We start from the raw sequence: 18,995 nt of genomic DNA, 5'->3' as shown, positions 1-18,995 counted from the left end.
TCTCATTGATGCAGGCCAAAATCCCATTGGCTTTTTTAGCTGCAGCATCACATTGTTGGCTCATGTTTAACTTGTTGTCCCTATATATAGATCCATCGCAGTCCCAGGCAAGGTGGCAACTCAGAAGTGGAAGCTTGCCTTTCTTTTCCAAGCAGGGAAGCCAACTTCTTGGCCAGGAGGAGGCCTCTCTCTCTCTCTCTCTCTCTCTTTCTGTGTGTGTCTTTCTCTCTCTCTCTGCGAGGGAGGGAACCCCTCCTGGGCCGGGCCAGGCTCCTCCTCCGGGGAAGAGGGGGAAAGGGAGCCGGGGAGGAGGCGTCGGAGGCGGGGAGGGCGCTCAGCCTCGAGTCCCGGCTTTAAATCGTGTTCTGGCAGCGAAGGAGGCAGAAGGGCAGGCAGGCAGGCAGGCAGGAGGAGAGCAAAGAAGGGCTCCCCTTCCTCTCTTGCTCCCTTGTCTCTGGGAGGGAAAGCAACCCATTCCAAGGCGGGCGGAGAGTCTCCTTTCCTCCCCTTTCCTCCCTTCTTTCCTTCTTTCTTTCCCGTCTGAAAAGAAGCCCGAGGGTGGCCAAGAGAAGCCCGCAGAGGAGGAGAGAGGCTGCTTCCTCCACCTCATTGAAAGTCACCAAAGAGAAAGAAAGTTTGTAGCGTCTCCAAAACCCGGCTTTTCCGTTTCTTCTTCCACGTTGGAAAGGGTTCCTCTTTCCGTGTCGGATCCGAGGGGGAAAAGGAGCTCAAAGGGGAAAGAGAAGAAGGAAAGAAGAGTTTTCCTCGCAGAAAGGTCGCCTTCGCGATGGAGGAGCGGCGCAAAGGAGACCCCCGCAGGTAAAGAAAGGGGCCGGGGACACTCATCTGGACCTACACTGCCTTATTGCAATGCAGTTGGCTCAGCTGTAGAGCCATAGAATGCAGTTGGATTGAACTGTTTGATATGGGGCTCTATACCAGTGATATAGAGCCCCATTTGATATGGGGCTCTATACCAGTAACGGCCACATGACCTTGGAGGTGTCTACGGACAATGCTGGCTCTTCGGCTTAGAAATGGAGATGAGCACCACACCCCAGAGTCAGACATGACTGGACTTAATGTCAGGGGACTACCTTTACCTTTACCAGTGGTTCTCAACCTTCCTCATGTCGCGACCCCTTCATACAATTCGTCATGTTGTGGTCGCACCCCAACCATAACATTATTTTCATTGCTACTCCATAAGCTGTCATTTTGCTACAGTTATGAATCTTAATGTAAATATCTGATATACAGGATGTATTTTCACTCACTGGACCAAATTTGGCGCAAAACGCTCAAATTTGGGAAAAATAGACCTTGACCTTTGGGAGTTGTAGTTGCTTGGATTTATAGTTCACCTACAATCAAAGAGCATTCTGAACTCCACCAAGGATGGAATTGAGCCAAACTTGGCACACAGAACTCCCACGGTCAATATACCCATATGTGAACACTGGTGGAGTTTGGGGGAAAATAGACCTTGACATCTGGGAGTTGTAGTTGCTGGGATTTATAGTTCACCTACAATCAAAGAGCATTCTGAACTCCACCAAGGATGGAATTGAGCCAAACTTAGCACACAGAACTCCCACGGCCAACAAAAAATACTGGAAGGGTTTGGTGGGCATTGATCTTGAGTTTGGGAGTTATAGTTCACCTACATACTGAGAGCACTGTGGACTCAAACAACTATGGATCAGGACCAAATTGGGCACAAATCATCAGTATGCCCAAATGTGAATATTGGTGGAGTTTGGGGAAAATAGACCTTGACATCTGGGAGTTGTAGTTGCTGGGATTTATAGTTCACCTACAATCAGAGAGAATTCTGAATTCCACCAACGATGGTATTGAACCAAATTGGCACACAAAACTCCCACGGCCAACAGAAAATACTGGAAAGGTTTGGTGGGCATTGACCTTGAGTTTGGGAGTTGTAGTTCACCTACATACTGAGAGCACTATGGACTCAAACAACTATGGGTCTGGACCAAATTGGGCACAAATCCTCAGTATGCCCAAATGTGAATATTGGTGGAGTTTTGGGGAAATAGAGTTGACATTTGGGAGTTGTAGTTGCTGGGATTTATAGTTCACCTACAATCAAAGAGCATTCTGAATCTCACCAACAATAGAATTGCACCAAACTTCCCACACAAAAGCCTCATGTCCAGGAGAAAATAATGTGTTTTCTGATGGTCCTTGGCAACCCCTCTGACACCCTCTCGCGACCCCCAGGTTGAGAAACGCTGCTCTACACTGATCCAAACTGCATTATAGGGCAGTGCAAGTCCAGTCAAAGATCCAGTAAAGAAAGTGGATGGGGATCTGTGGGTTTCATTTATACTTTTCATCCTTTATGGCGTTCTAGGTGGCTCACAGTCACACAATTCACTCCACATTTGCTTGTTTGTGTCTCTTTGTCTATCTATCTATCTATCTATCTATCTATCTATCTATCTGTCTGTCTGTCTGTTGTTCTTTTTAGCTGTGTTCAAGTCAGCTTCCACTTAGAGTGTCTTACAGATTGAGACATCTTGTACATATTCATGTGAATGACTATGAATATTATATCTATTTGATAAATTTGTTGTTCTTTTTAATTGCTTTCAAGTCTACTCCAACCCTATGAATGAGGTACAGCCAGTAATGCATCTTGATGGTAGAATGAATATAGTTTGGCACAACTTGAACTGCCCTGTCTCCATACTGTAGAATCCTGGGTTTGGTGAGGAACCAGCACACTTTGATAGAGCCAGCTAAAGACCTTCAGTGCGTCTACACCTGTGATTCCCAACCTTTTTTTGACCAGGGACCACTTGACCAGGGACCACTTTGACCAGAAACCACTTGGTCATGGACCACTTGACCAGGGATTACTTGATCAGGCACCACTTAACCATGGACCACTTTGATCAGGGACCACTTGACCAGGGACCACTTGACTGGGGATTACTTGACCAGGGCCCACTTGACTAGGGCCCACTTGATTGGGGACTACTTGACCAGGGGCCACTTGATCGGATAGCACATGATCGGGGAGCACTTGACTAGGGAGCACTTGACCGGGGAGCACTTGACCAGGTGCTACTTGACCAGGCACTACTTGACCAGGGACCCCTTGAGCAGGGACTAGTTGACCAGGGTCCACTTGATCAGAGACCACTTGACTAGGGACTGCTTTATCAGGGATCACTTGACCAGGGACCACTCTCCAACATTAATACCAAAAGGGTTACGAATCAGTTTTGGGTCAACTTTAGATTCGGTTTGGTTATTTGGGGTTATTTGGGGTGCTGATTCAAAAAATTGCATTGGATAGACCACATCAGCTCTAGTTTCTTATACAGAACATATGACATCCAGTAATTGCCATTTGCTCGCCCACAGAAAATCGTATTTAATAAGTCTTGGCACTATAAGAGGGTTTCGTGAGACCAGTTGCTCTCGTTGCAATGGTGTAGTAACGGCGAGGCTGCGGACCATTTTTTAGTTCTTGCAGACTACGGGTTGGGAACCACTGATGTACATTGTGGGATAGATACAGTTTGGCACCACTTGAACTGCTATGGCTCAATGTTATGGAATCCTGGGTGTTGTAGTTTGACAAAGTCTCTAGCCTCCTCTGTCAAAAAACGCCGGTCCGTCATGAAACTACACCTCTCATGACTCCATAACATTGAGCCATGGTGGTTGGAAGAGACATCAGAGCTCATTAGATCTACAGTGTGGATGTGTGCCCCAGGACAGCTTACAACTGCACCACATGCACACAACATTTAGTCCTATGTATCTATATCTATATATGTTTTTAACTGTCTTTAAGTCAACTTATGCTGTGAATAAGAGACCTCCAAGTCATTCTGTTGTCAGAACACAGGTCTTGCAAACTCAGGGCTGTGGCTTCCTTGACTGATGGTGCATCTGTACACTGTAGATTCAATGCACAATGTATATAGTCAGGTGATTTGTAGTTTTACAAGGTCTTTAGCTTGTCTGCCTCGCCAGACTGTAGATCTCAAGATTCCATAGCATTCAACCATGGCTGTCAAATTGCTTTAATTTACAGTGTAGATGCACCCACACTCTATCCATCTGGCATACAGTCTTTCTCTTTTCCTACTATCTTTTACCTTACCAAGGATAATTGGTTTTTCTAGTGAATCCCATCTTCTTATAATATGTACAAAGTTTGACACTATCACAGGTTTGCCATTTTGCTTCTAGGGGGAGTTCAGACTTGATTAGCATTCACTTATTTGTATGTTTAGCATTCAAAGATATCAGTACCATACTTCTTTGATTTTAAGATACCATCTATTGTAAACTAATTTCAGTGCCACCAACAGAATATGATATGTGCACTCATGATTCTAAGACGCATCCCATTTTAGAAATGGGTTGCTGTGAGTTTTCTGGGCTGTCTGACAATGTTCCAGAAGCATTCTCTCCTGATGTTTCACCCACAGCTATGCCACACATCCTAAGAGATTGTGAAGTCTGTTGGAAACTAGGCAAGTGTGATTAATATATCTGTGGAATGTCCAGGGTGGGAGAAATAACTCTTTTCTGCTTGAGGCAAGTGTGAATGTTTCAGTTGGCCACCTTGATTAGAATTGAATGGCCTTGCAGCTTCAAAGACTGGCTGATTCCTGCCTGGGGAATCCTTTGTTGGGAGTTGTTCACTGTTAATTGTTATGTGGTGCATCTGTGAAACGAAGTGCATCTTAGAATCCATAAAGTTCAATGGTATTGCTCGACACTTCCAGATCTTGTCTCATTCCTTTCTAGCTGTCATTCCAAATCTTTCTCTTCTTTCGGTTTCCTGATTTATTTATTTACTATATTTTATACCGCCCCTCTCAGCCCGAAGGCGACTTGAGGCAGTTTACATTTGACAATCAATGCCCCACAAGATAAAAATACAGTCCATACAATTACATATAAAATAGCCATATAAAAACAATAAACAATTAACAATTAAAAGCATAAAATACACATCTCAGCGTCTCATCGTTAAAATAATTTTCCGTCGCAACGTCTTGTTATTCCATGAGTCTCAATCAATCAGTTATACTGCGTCTGCAAATGCCTGCTTGAATAGCCAGGTTTTAACTCTCTTTTGAAATGTCAGGAGGAGGGAGGGGGCCAATCTAATGTGCCTAGAGAGGCCGAGGGGCCACCGATGAGAAGGCCCTGTCCCTCGTTCCCGCCAACCGGATCTGCGAGGAAGACGGGTCCGAGAGCAGGGCCTCTCCGGATAATCTTAAACACCTAGATAGTTCATAGGAAGAGATGTGTTCAGACAGGTAAACCGGGCCAGAAATGTTTTAGGGCTTTAAAGGCTAAAACCGGCATTTTGAATTGTTCCCGATAGCAAACTTGCAGCCAGTGGAGCTGGCGCAACAGAGGAGTTGTGTGCTTTCTGAGTGCCGGTCCTGTTAACAACCTGGCTGCTGTCTGTTGGACCAATTGAAGCTTCCGGACAATCTTCAAAGGCAGCCCCACATAGAGAGCATTGCAGTAGTCTATATGGGATGTAACCAAAGCATGGACTACCATGGCCAAGTCAGACTTCCCAAGGTATGGGCGCAGCTGGCGCATAAGTTTTAACGGTGCAGATGCTCCGCCGAAACCTGATTGCAGTCTCCAGTCAGAGCAAATGTATGGAAACACATGAACTATTCAGTGTCTTCATCATTTCCTTTACAGATTGGTAACTCATTGGTGTTTTTCAATGTTTGTCTTTCCCACTTTCTTCCTTGAGTTGCTTCAGTAATCATTCTGAGTGTTTACTATTTCCTAATAGTAGTATGGTGTCATCTACATACATACAGCGACATTTCTTCCAATTTTTACATCTCTTTCGTCTGAGTCTAATCCTACTTTTACGTACGATTCTGGAAGTGGCAGGACAAGCAAAGGAGAACCTTCTCCAAGTGTAGAAAGTCTGCCAAGGAATAATACTGGGTGCTCTAGGCTATGTTTCAGAGGAAGGAACTGGCAGAACTACCTCTGAGGATTCCTTGAATGAGAAAGCTCAGTGAAATTCACGAGGTTGCCATAAATTGAGAGGCAACTTGAAGGCACATACAACATACCCTTGAGATTGTCGACCAGTGATGGCAACCGAGGGTGACGACAGCAAAATATTTCTGTGTATCTGTTCAATCTGATTCCTCCCAGGAGCATTAGGTGGTTTCCCTGGTTATTTCTTCCTTTCTCTCTTCCCTCTCCTCTGTTTATCTTCCCAACCATCCTTTGAATGAATATGACTAGTCTCCGCATTGACCCAAAGACCTCCTTCTGTGACTCAGTGAGATTGTAGTTTCCAATCCGGATTTCAACCCCTTCCCCATATAGTCTTATTTGAATTTCCTTCCCACTAGACTAGGAGGCGAGATTTTCTCTCTGTTGCTCAATCACGGAACTCTCTTTACTTTTACTCTATTTTATTTATAGCACAGCTTTAAAAAAAGAAAGGGGAAAAAACAAAAAAAGGTTCCACACCCCTTTTGCTCTTAAGGCAGCTGACTGGGTTTGAATAATTTATCGACCCAGAGAAAAGAAGGGAAAGCAATGGTGTGCGTAAAAGAAAATAGAGCAAGGCATTTCCCCTGGGGATGAAAGTGGTCAAATGCGAAGTAATAAATACAAAAGTGTGTGCTCCAAAGCACGTGCAAAATATCTCTCTCCATCTCATGCTCGTGATTGTGGAAGTGACTGCTGCTTAAGCATCGCGGGTAGAGATAATTAAGGGGATACGTTTTGTTTTGTGCTTACGTTCTGATATGAGAAGTCCCCCACTTCTTTCCAGTCCCCCATTTCCCCAAATGCACAGACTCACTCGAAACCTACATCTCCTGGCTTCATTTTCCTTTTTATTGGTGTTTCTAGTTTCTTGCTTGTGTTAGGAAATCACTTTACATGTGCTCTGAAACCTCTATTATCACTTAACCCTGTTGTGAGGCTATCTCTTATCACTGGAAATCCACTCAAGCTGAAGTTTGGAGAATTCAAAACAATGCAGAATTGATAGAGAATTGATAATGCAGAATTGATAGAATCATAGAATCATTGAGTTGTAGGCTTTCCAGTCCAACCCCCTGCCAAGAAGCAGGAAAATCACATTCAAAGCACCCCCGACAGATGGCCATCCAGCCTCTGTTTAAAAGCCTCCAAAGAAGCTTTTAATCTGAACATCTGAACATTAGGAAGAACTTCCTGACTGTGAGAGCTGTTCAGCAGTGGAACTCTCTGCCCCGGAGTGTGGTGGAGGCGCCTTCTTTGGAAGCTCTGAAACAGAGGTTGGATGTCATCTGTCGGGGGTGCTTTGAATGCAATTTTCCTGCTTCTTGGCAGAGAGTTGGACTGGATGGCCCATGAGGTCTCTTCCAACTCTATGATTCTAAGCATCCTCCACCACACTCCGGGGCAGAGAGTTCCACTGCTGAACAGCTCTCCTTACAATGTATTGTCGAAGGCTTTCATGGTCGGAATCACTGGGTTGTTGTAGGTTTTTTCGGGCTATATGGCCATGGTCTAGAGGCATTCTTTCCAGGAGAGAATGCCTCTAGACCATGGCCATATAGCCCAAAAAAACCTACAACAACCCAGCTCTCCTTACAGTTAGGAAGTTCTTCCACATGTTCAGGTGGAATCTCCTTTCCTGTAGTTTTAAGCCATTGTTTCGCATCCTAGTCTCCAGGGCAGCAGAAAACAAGCTTGCTCCCTCCTCCTTATGACTTTCCCTCACCTCTTGATCCATGGTCCTCATCATGTCTCCTCTCAGCCTTCTTTTCTGCAGGCTAAACATTCCCAGCTCTTGAATCTAGACACTAAACTCCTATTTATGCAAACAGCATAAAACAAGCTTCCTCCCTCCTCTTTATGACTTCCCCTCACATATTTATTCATAGCCATCGTGATGTCTCCCCTCAGTCCTCTCTTCTGCAGGCTAAACATACCCAGCTCTTTCAGCCGCTCCTCATAGTGCTTGTTCTCCAGACCCTTGATCATTTGAGTCACCCTCCTCTGGACACATTCCAGCTTGTCAACATCTCCCTTCAATTGCGGTGCCCGGGATTGGACACACTATTCCAGGTGTGGTCTGACCAAAGAAGAATATAGGGGTAGCATGACTTCCCTGGATCTAGACACTGTAAGACTGTTTCTAGTGTCTTGCTTATGCTAGGAAAGCATTTTACATGTGCTCTGAGACTTCTATTATCACGTAACCGCTTTGTGAGGCTATTTCTTATCACTGAAATATTCACTTAAGCTGAATTTTGGAAAATTTGAGACAATACAGAATTCCTAACAGTACATGGAACATTTTGATGTTGGTTGAGGGAAAGAAGGGTGCTATTTCTGAGGTTTGGGAAATCTGTAGGGCTGCAAAGGAGTTAATTATAGTGAATCAGGGACCTGGTGTGCAGTACAGGCCATAGGGAAGTGCTCCTCAAAGTGGTGGTCCATGGACCAGGACAGTGGGTCTTCCATACTCAAAAATACATGTAGTGGAGCATGTACTGTATTTGCCAGGATGGAGAGAGACATGAGTCTGGAGACAAACATAAGGTGGAAGAGAGATAGAGGATCTCCAAAGCTGTGTGAATACAAGTGAATTGTTTGGTGTGAACCAAATTTTCAGATCCTCAGTTTCTGTCCAGCATCACCTTTCTCTCATAAATACAGTGAGTATCTAATGGGATTTGATCATCTGCGGATTTTGGTATCTGAGCAGAGTCATAGATATGGAGGTTCAAATGGACTGGTTCTTGATCCATGGAAAGTTTCCTGGAAGGAAAGGAACAATTGTAGCCACCGGGCATAAGTTCAGTGCCAGTGTTTGGCACAACAACAAAAAAATAGTTGCCAGTCAGCCCATCAGATAGCTTGAGAAACACTGCTCTTGGACATCCTCTGCAGATGCAGGTTGGAAAAATTGCTTTGTTGGATGACAAATTAACCAAACGTTATGGCCAATAGTTAAGTTGCTTCAGAGGTTCTGCGGGTGGTAGTGCAAAAGAATAACATTCCCAAGTTCTGACTATAAGATAGCAGGAAAGATGTGAAAATCTGAAGATACTTGAGTCTCAGCAGAGAGGTTGGGGACGAAGAAATGTTGCAGTGCCAAGTGCTGCTTCTTCATTTGTTGCTGTTTTTGTTGTCAAGTTGACTTTGTCTTGTGGTGACCTTATGAACGAGAGACCTCCAGGAGCAGCTGTATATCAGTGGTCCCCAAACTTTAGTTCTCTGCATGTTTTGACCTTCTGCTCCCAGAATTCCTGATAGTTGGCCAAGCTGACTGGTCCCAAACACCTGGTTAGGAATCACTGAGGTATATCATGGTTGCACGGTTTCCTAAGCTACACTTAACTCCAAGTCTCCTGAGAGTATGCCGTGCAAATTACTAAGGAAGGAAAAGAGTGCTGAGATAACAGAGGAATGGGTTGTTGTAGGTTTTTTCGGGCTATATGGCCATGTTCTAGAAGCATTCTCTCCTGACGTTTCACCTGCATCTATGGCAAGCATCCTCAGAGGTAGTGAGGTCTGTTGGAACTAGGAAAAAGGGTTTATATATCTGTGGAATGACCAGGGTGGGACAAAGGAAAGCCTTCGACAATACATTTAACAGGGGAATGTTAGGAACTGGTCTTTGAAAACAAGGTTTTGAGGCACACAGGAATATCTTCCTCATTTCAGCAGGGAAATAATTTGTCGGGTAGATAAAGGAATTGAAGACCAAGGTATGCATTCCATGTAGTTATGTGTGACTTTGTGCCAGCAAAGTTTTCATAGAAAATAATAAATATGGAATATAGCCATTGGAAGTTGAGATCTTGAATTGAGCACTAACCAGCAGAAAGAGGTGCTTACAATTTTCCTCTCAAATTGCTATTCTCTTTTGAATTTTCTCATTCACTTGCAGCTTTTCTCCAGTGGGTGAGAAGATAAAAATACATATACAAGCGATCCCCGAGTTACAAACATATGACAAACAAATGACTCATAGTTAAGAATGGGGTGACACAGCAGGAAATGAGAGAAATCTACCTCTCGGAAGACAAATTTCCTCCTGAAAGAGTTCTCATGGAGATAACTGTTTATCCCCATGAAGCTTTATCCCCATGAAGCTTTTTCCACAACAAGCCAAATTTTCCAAAATCCAATTGTCAAGGGGACAGAAAGTAAGCAGAAATCTTCTGAATGGGGGTACAGGCAGCAAAACAAATACCACACTGGTATTAACCCTTCCCTATGCTACCCAAAGCTATGTATGTATATATGTATGTGGCTGGAATTAAACTTTAAAATATACCTGTTCCAAAAAGTAAAGTTAAAGGTTTCCCCTTGACATTAAGTCTAGTGATGTCTGACTGGGGGGTGGTGCTCATCTCCATTTCTAAGCCAAAGAGCCAGCATTGTCCATAGACATCTCCAAGGTCATGTGGCCAGCATGACTGCATGGGGGGGGGGCGCTACCTTCCTGCTTAGGTGGTACCTATTTTGCATGTTTTCAAACTGCTAGGTTGGCAGAAGCTGGGGCTAACAGTGGGAGATCATCCCGTTCCCCAGATTCGAACTACCGATCTTTTGTTCAGCAAGTCCAGTAGCTCAGTGGTTTAACCTGCTGTGCCACTGGGAAGGGAGGGTGAGAGCTTACATATAAATTCAACCTAACTTACATTATATGTAAGTTACATTATTTGTAAGTTACATTATATGTAACCTAACTTACATTATTACATTAACTTAATTACATTACATTACATGTATATGTTCCAACTTACATATAAATTCATCCTAAGAAAAAAAAATCTACAGAACCTGTCTTGTATTCAACTTGGGAATTGAATGTATATTGCTCCTCATGCAGTTAATGTGTGTGATTTTGAATAGTAAAATGGCTTGGAGTCGGGGAAAGATAAGAGTGGTTCCTGTGGGATGCGCTGATCAAGGATAAAGTAGCAACTTGTGGTCTAAGCGAAAGTAGCAACACAGCCATGTGTAAACCTGTGGTTTGAACTGGAGATAGGAGTGGTTTGGTAATATCCACTGCAAGCTGGATGTGGTTGAATTCCTCAGCTTTGGAAGGTAGCATTGGGATATATGTATAGCTGCAAAATTTTGGTTTGGGAATACATTCCTGATAGATTCACTGGAAAGTATTATGAGTTCCTTATCTGTTTGGTTTACCTATTTTGAACATTGTCATGTAATACACTATATACTCAGTAGGGACCATGGTGTTCCCCATTTTTTGGATTTCTCTTTTATTTATTTATTTGCATTATTTCTACCCCACTCATATCAGCCCGAAGGTGACTCAGAGCGGCGTACACATTCGGCACAATTCGATGCCATAAAAATACATACATTGATAAACAAAAGAACATTATAGTGCAATTAGACATAAAGGCAGTGCATAATAACAATTTTAAAACTAAAAACTATATCCTCTCATTCAAGTCCTTATCCGTTCCATCGTCTTGGGCTGTTCCTGGGTCATTTTGCAATTCAGTTTGTTTATTATTTGGAGTTTCCAAATGCTTGCTCGAAGAGCCAAGTTTTTACTTTTCCGAAATATCAGGAGGGAGGGGGGCTAATCTGATATCCCTAGGAAGGGAGTTCCACAGCCGAGGGGCCACCACAGAGAAGGCCCTGTCTCTCGTCCCCACCAGACATGCTTGCGAAGCAGGCGGGATCGAGAGCAGGGCCTCCTTGGACGATCTCAAATTCCTGGAGGGTTTGTAGTAAGAGATGCATTCGGATAGATAAGCTTCCTTCCTATCCAGGGCGATCCACATTTACCAGTGTATGAGACAGGCTTTTAAAAGGAAATGATGGAAAACAGATTGTGAGACTTGGAGCTGAGCAGGTTTGAGAGAGCCGTGGGCAGACTTTTAAACAGAAGGCACTGTTTTCGGTCGATAGGGTTGTTTGGTTACCAGTCAAACCACATTGCAGGTTAAGTCTCTGGGCAGAGAGTTCACCTTGGGAGCTGCTGCATCCGTCTTGTTCATGCATCCTTTGTGGATAAATGCACGAGAAAGAAATGTCCCACACCTGCTCCTCTCAGGTATTCTAAATGTTTCTTGCACCTGTGTTTACGTTCGTCCTGATTGGTTAAGAAAGATGGCATTCTCATTAGGTGTCGATCTCTCCAAAACACTTAACACTCTGCTCTGAAGCCTCTTCTCTATTTTTAATTTGTGTGGGTATGCTTCAATAATTTCCATGGGGATAAGAAACTATAGGTAGTTGTGATTCCTTTCTAGAGAGAATCCATACAGAAAACTTTCTTTTTCAACTAATACTTGTGTATGAGAAAGTGACAACTAATATACAGGAATAAAGGAAAATAAGAATGGTCACTCAACTTAGTTTGCTTATCTTTGAGTTTTGCTACACAGACATGCAGATGCCGATGTTCCATGTTTGTGTAGCTATATGTACCGATAGTCTCAATGCTATTCTTGTAGTATTTCTATCAAATGCAGAAAATATAATGTCATACACACACACACACTAACTGTCCCTTGCCACGCATTGCTGTGGCCCAGTCTGTGTATAAGTGTTTTGTGTGTGTATATGTGTGTATATATATTTGTGTATATGTCTATATATGTGTTTGCGCATGCCTTGTAATGTATGTTTTGTTTTTTGGCTTTTAAAGTCTCTTCTGCTGTGTTTTTCAGTATTTTATGAGTGATGTTCACTCGTTGGCCTGATCAGTGTCCAAATTTGGTATCAATTCACCCAGTGGTTTTTGAGTTATGTTAATCCCACAAACGAACATTACATACACACACACACACACACACACACACTGTGTTTTATTATATACTATATTTTATATATTATATACAACTCTTTGTGCGGTTGCCTTTGAAGACTGCTCAGAAGCTCCAACTAGTCCAACAGACGGCAGCCAGGTTGCTCACCGGAATGGCATACAGAGAGCAAACAATCCATCTTCTATGCCAGCTTCACTGGTTGCCAGTCTGCTCCCGAGCACAATTCAAAGTGCTGGCTTTAGCCTATAAAACCCTGAATGGTTCTGGCTCAGTTTACCTGTCTTCTGCTATGAACCATTGCAAAGTGTAAGATCGACACAAGAGGCCCTGCTCTTGAACCCACCATCCTTGCAAACATGATTGGTGGAGATGAGAGACAGGGCCTTCTCAGTGGTGGCCCATCGTTTGTGGAACTTTCTGGATTATATGAATCTGCACTGCCATATAATCTGGGATAAGCAGATAATCTGGGATCAGATCCTGGAACATAGGGGCAGTGTAGAAGTGGCCTTAGAGTTGCTATAAGACTTGAAAGCACATAACAATGACAGTTGAAAACTACTGAATGCATTATCAATCTCTTTATCTTTCCTTTCTCCAAATAATAACATTATTATGTGCTCCTTTGAAGTTGTCCTCAAAGGAAATAGCAATAGCATAGATTTTTATTTAAAGTACAAAATCCCCATTCTTAGAACAGGGTAAATGTATATAAAATGGTGTTGTTTCCAATTCAGAAGACTTAATTTGTGGGATGACTGTGTGCAAATTGCTCTATCTCCTCCTCTCTTTAGCTGCTAAATGGAGATATGTGTTTCCAGTTCAACTAGTGTTGTGTTTACATTTAGCCAAGAACAAACAGCAGAGAAATGCAAACTGTTAAGTCCTTTGGTTTGTTTAAACCGAGCGAAGACATCAAAGCCCCAATTTCCAAGGAAATGTATTTCCACAAGTGTCTTAAAACCTTACGCGCCGATCTGTCGCTAAGAGGAAATATTCCATGTCCATAGCAGAGTGGAATCAAATTATTACGCACCCTTCTTTTTTTTGCTTTCTTTGAATGGACTTCCTGCTAACTCCAGCGTGGTGCCTGCCCTCATTCTCGTCTGCTAAGCTTGCTGTCTTAGTCTCCTTTTGTTCGCTATACTTTTCCCCCCATGTTACATCATTATAATGTTGTAATAAGCCTGTCCTTTGTTTGCAGTCCCCTTTCGACTCCCCTGCTTTGGTTTCTATTCACTGAAGGCATCACTACAGGGTGTGATCAGAGGGAGTGAGTATATGTGAATGGCCCTATGCTGGACGTAATAATAATAACTTCGTAGAAAAATGGGTGGAGGTTGTATTCATTAACAGATTGCACTGAAGTTTAGATAACTATTTTGCTGGGTAATTTTTCTTTCATCACAGCAGTGTTTATGGCATAGGCTGTTTAACCTGAGTCATTTAAGCTTGCATCTGATCTTGATCTAGAGTTTTATCTTTCATCTCCATGGTTGTTTTCCCAGCTCTTCTCTTTATGTAGTATAATTTAGGAGGTGAATGCAGGCTTTGATTTTTTTATTATGTGAGTTACAGAGGTCAGTTCCCAACACATTGCTCCACTGTAATGTGACCAAGGGTGCACTGCAGAAGTAATGTCTCACAACCTCTCAGGATGCCTGCCACAGATGCAGGCGAAATGTCAGGAGAAAATGCTTCTCGAACACTGTTTCTCAACCTTCCTAATGCCGCGACCCCTTCCTCATGTTGTGGTGACCCCCAACCATAACATTATTTTCATTGCTACTTCATAACTGTAATTTTGCTACTGTTATGAATCGTAATGTAAATATCCGACATGCAGAGTGTATTTTCATTCAATGGACCAAATTGGGTACAAATACACGATATGTGGGGTTGGGGAGATTGATTTTGTCATTTGGGAGTTGTAGTTTCTGTGATTTATAGTTCACCTACAATCAAAGAGCATCCTGAATTCCACCAACGATGGAATTGAACCAACCTTGGCATGCATGACCGACAGAAAATACTGGAAGGGTTTGGTGGGTTGGGAATTGGGAATTATAGTTCACCACCTCCAGAGAGCACTGTGGGATCAAGCAATGATGGATCTGGACAAAATATTGTCACAAATACTCAATATGCCCAAATGTGAACAGTGGTGGAGTTTGGGAGAAATAGAGCTTGACATTTGGAAGTTGTAGTTGTTGGGATTTATAGTTCACCTATAATAACAGAGCATTCTGAACCTCACCAACGAGAGAATTGGGCCAAGCTTCCCATGCTGAACCCCGACAACCAACAGAAAAATACTGCGTTTTCTGATGGTCTTTGGTGACCCCTCTGACACCCCTCGCGACCCCCCCAGGGGTCCCGACCCCCAGGTTGAGAAACACTGTTCTAGAACATGGCCATACAGCCCAAAAAACCTACAGTGACCCAGTGATTCCGGCCAGGAAAGCCTTCGACATACACAGAATTAATACAGTTTGATAAAGTTTGGAATCATGGACGTTGCAATTTCGCAAGGTCTTTTGCCTTCACTGGCTGAGTGTGGTGGTGTCTCATACAACTGGAAATCCTAGGATCCCATAGCATGGAGCCTTGGCAGTTCAATGGTGTCAAACTGCATTAATTCTACAGTGTAGATGCACCCTCGGAGATTGATTCTCACACCAATCAGCGGGAAGTGGTATTGGTAGAGGATGAGAGCTCTACTAGTGTCAAAGTAGGGTCTGGCAACTTGTTCCATGTATATGACATAGGAAACATACATGATTTATTATATGCATGTGCGTGAGGAACACCAGGTTCTGGTGGTGACCAAGGGAGCTTTCGATATCATTGGTTCGAACGGCTTGTTCTTGGGCTGCCAGAATCAGGCCCTCCGTCTCCTTTTTCAGAGTTCCATTTGTGAGCCACAGCCATGTTTTTTCTTTGTCAATTTGGCTCTCAATGTTTGCCAAGATCACTCTGCTTATTATTATTATTATTATTATTATTATTATTATTATCTTTGTGTACTCTATGTTGGCATTGAATTTCTGCCAGTAGTATGTTGTAAACCGCCTTGAGTCCCCCTCATAAATAAATGAAAACAGGTTTTCCAAAATCTGGAAAAAAAAACTGAAACCCAGAAATCCTTTTGATCCCAAACTTTTTGAATACAGAGTACTCAATCTGTATAGACTCCAAATCTAGCTTCAAAATAAAACAATTGTAATGGGTTATGCTTGTTTAATATTTCAGAAAATTAACAGTTTCTTAAACCATAAATTGACTGTGACAAAGAAGCTGCCCATGAAGTCAGCTTGCACTTGAGCATTTCCCCATAATGCAAGATGGGAAATGTTTTAGACAACTGCATGTGACACAGGACTCAAAGGCAAATTGTTTTTAATCTACACATAATAACAAAAAACGAGGAAAACAGAAAACATGTCAAAAATGTACAAAGTCTTTCAACAACAAAAACAAAGTATATTGCCACACCGTATCGATGCAAAAGAAAAACATTAGATACAAGAATGCTACAGCTAACAAATAACATAAGTCAGCTGACGACACATGCACATACACTACTTTTAATGTGCTTCACAATACACTTTTGCATTAATTTTACGGTGTAGGTGAACCCAATGTCCCTGTACATCAGCAAGTCTGGCTGCTGGCAAGTCCTGTTCACGTTCCATTCAGCTGATAAGTCTGGACTTTCTCTCTCTCTCTGCTGGGTCATGGCGGTTCTCAAGATCGAAATCTCGTGTGTTGTCAGTATAATATTCTCAGTTGGTGGTTGTGCTTAATCTGTAAAGGAGTCCGCCTGTTTTAGCAGATTATTCTAGTTCAAAGTAGAAATCTGGACATCTTTTTTGGATCCTCCATCCTTTTGGCTGGCTTGCTATGAAGGCATGATACCTACAGGGACAGAAAGATGTTGGCAACGGAATCCCTGCAAATGGGTTCTGGGAGTAAAGTTGAAGATTATTTTTGCAGGAGAGAAACATTATCATAGGCTATACCAGGCATGGGCAAACTGTGGCCCTCCAGGTGTTTTGGACTTCAACTCCCACAATTCCTAACAGCCTCAGGCCCTTTCCTTTTACCTCTCAGCCGCTTAGCACCTAACAACCTAATGTATGTCCTTCACTCAAAAAAATTGATTTTGTCATTTGGGAGTTGTAGTTGCTGGGACTTATAGTTCATCTACAATCAAAAAGCATTCTGGACTTCACTGATGATGGAATTGAACAAAACTTGGCACACAGAACTCCCATGATCAACAGAAAATTCCGGAAGGGTTTGCTGAGCATTAACCTCGAGTATGGGAGTTATAGTTTACTTACATCCAGAGAGTACTCTGGACACAAACAATGATAGATCTGGGCCAAACTCAGCATGAAAACTCAATATGCCCAAATATGAGCACTGGTGGGGTTTGAGGAAAATAGACTTTGGCATTTGGTAGTTGTAGTTGCTGGGATTTATAGTTCACCTACAATCAATTCTGACTCCCACCAATGATAGAATTGGGCCAAACTTCCCACACAGAACCCCCATGCCCTGAAGGGACCCACTGGTGTGAGCCTCCCTCCAGCTTCACATGCTCTCTGTCGCCCGCACATGCGTACCATACTGCCATGTGCCGAACACGCCTTCTCTGCCCTTCCCACTTGGAGTCTCAGAAACAGCCCTCCCCTTGGTTGAGAGGCCGGCCAGTCAGAGCAGAGGAGGGCTTGTGGTGGGAGGATTCACCATCTGTTTCCAAAAAGGAAGAGAAGGACAGGCGGAGAGATCTTCAGCCTTCTCTGCTAAAGGAGTTCTTAAGATCATCAGGAATATGTGTTTTCTTGTGGTCTTTGGCAACCACTCTGAAACTCCCTTGTGACCCCCACAGTGGTCCCAACCCCTAGGTTGGGAAACACTGATCTTGGTAGTGCCGTTTAACCAGGTTGTCTTTTGATCTGCCCACTCCACTTCAGAGTCTGTTCAGGGACTTCCATGTTGCCCATTCTTGGTTTGCCCCCGGAGGAAGAACCTCGTGGGTCCATCCATTTGGAATTGCCTGATTTTTCTGCCCAGTGGGATATTCTTGCTGAGGAAAAACATTCATACCTGAGGATGAAAAGGACAGAGCTTGGAAAAGGTATTTTTTAAACTGCACCACACAGAATCCACCAGCTGCCATTGGGGATTCTGGAAATTGTATTCCGAAATAGATTCCCTTCACAAGCTTAGGAAAAGTCAGAAAGTACCAAAAGCAGAGAGAGCTAGAGGCCAAAGAAGCTCAGTGCTTGCTTCCTGATAAACCACGGCTTTCTAGTATAAGTCAAATATTTACCTAACAGCTGGGTGATACCTCTTTCCTTAGCACATTGGCTGAAGTTAGTGCTTGCCTCATAAGGTATGTCGTTCTGAAACTTACCTGGTTCTTATCGAGGGATTTAGAACATAAATGGAGAGAATGTAGTTGCAAAAACAACTTTTCTGTTATGCTTCTCTGTTTGCATAGATGCATTAATAAAGAAGTGTAGATAGTTGCTGGGACTTGATTAGTGCTAATAAAGATGTATAATGGTTCAGCGAGTTGGCAATATCTGACGCCAGGCAGCTTTGGAAAAAAAAGAGAGAAGTAAATCTAATAGTCTAAATTATCCCTTAATGAAAAAAGAAGAGGAGGAAGCTGCTGTGTTCCAAACATTCCTTCTGCATAGGGAATAAATGTGGTGATGAAGTCCTTCATCCATTTAACCAGGGATTAATGAGGATAAATAGGGTGCACGCTCTTTGGTAATAGGTACAATCTCCAGTTCTCGTAAGTGCAAATAGCTGCCACTTCGTAATGGTTGCATTGTTTAAAAGAATGTGTAAATATTGACAAGACATTAATGGCTTGCCAGGTTGAGATTCACAGCTCCTGTGTCCAACCATCTGTTGCAATTAAGGCTGCCAGATGTCTAGAGCAACCTACAGATGTTGAAAACTGGGCCAGCTTGTTCAACATTAAGTCAGTTTTCATTCTTGGATATGCCACATCCAGGAATAGAATTGGCTGTTGTTGTTCATTCGTTCAGTCGTCTCCGACTCTTCGTGACCTCGTGGACCAGCCCACGCCAGAGCTCCCTGTTGGCCGTCACCACCCCCAGCTCCTTCAAGGTCAGTCCAGTCACTTCAAGGATGCCATCC

General features: G+C 43.1%; 1 protein-coding gene across 1 annotated transcript in view; it reads left to right on the top strand.

Annotated features, from left to right (window-relative positions):
- Positions 1–352: 352 nt before the first annotated feature.
- The window catches only part of SLC4A4 (solute carrier family 4 member 4), a 306,105-nt gene continuing 287,462 nt past the window's right edge, over positions 353–18,995 (top strand). Inside the window, exon 1 of the mRNA XM_067468560.1 lies at positions 353–819. Coding sequence (XP_067324661.1) covers positions 788–819 — 32 coding nt within the window. The 5' untranslated portion in view covers positions 353–787. The remainder of the gene's footprint in view (positions 820–18,995) is intronic.

This window comes from Anolis sagrei, chromosome 5 (genome assembly GCF_037176765.1).
Source record: "Anolis sagrei isolate rAnoSag1 chromosome 5, rAnoSag1.mat, whole genome shotgun sequence".
Classification (NCBI taxonomy): Eukaryota; Metazoa; Chordata; class Lepidosauria; order Squamata; family Dactyloidae; genus Anolis; species Anolis sagrei.
This window is presented reverse-complemented; position numbering and strand designations above follow the sequence as displayed.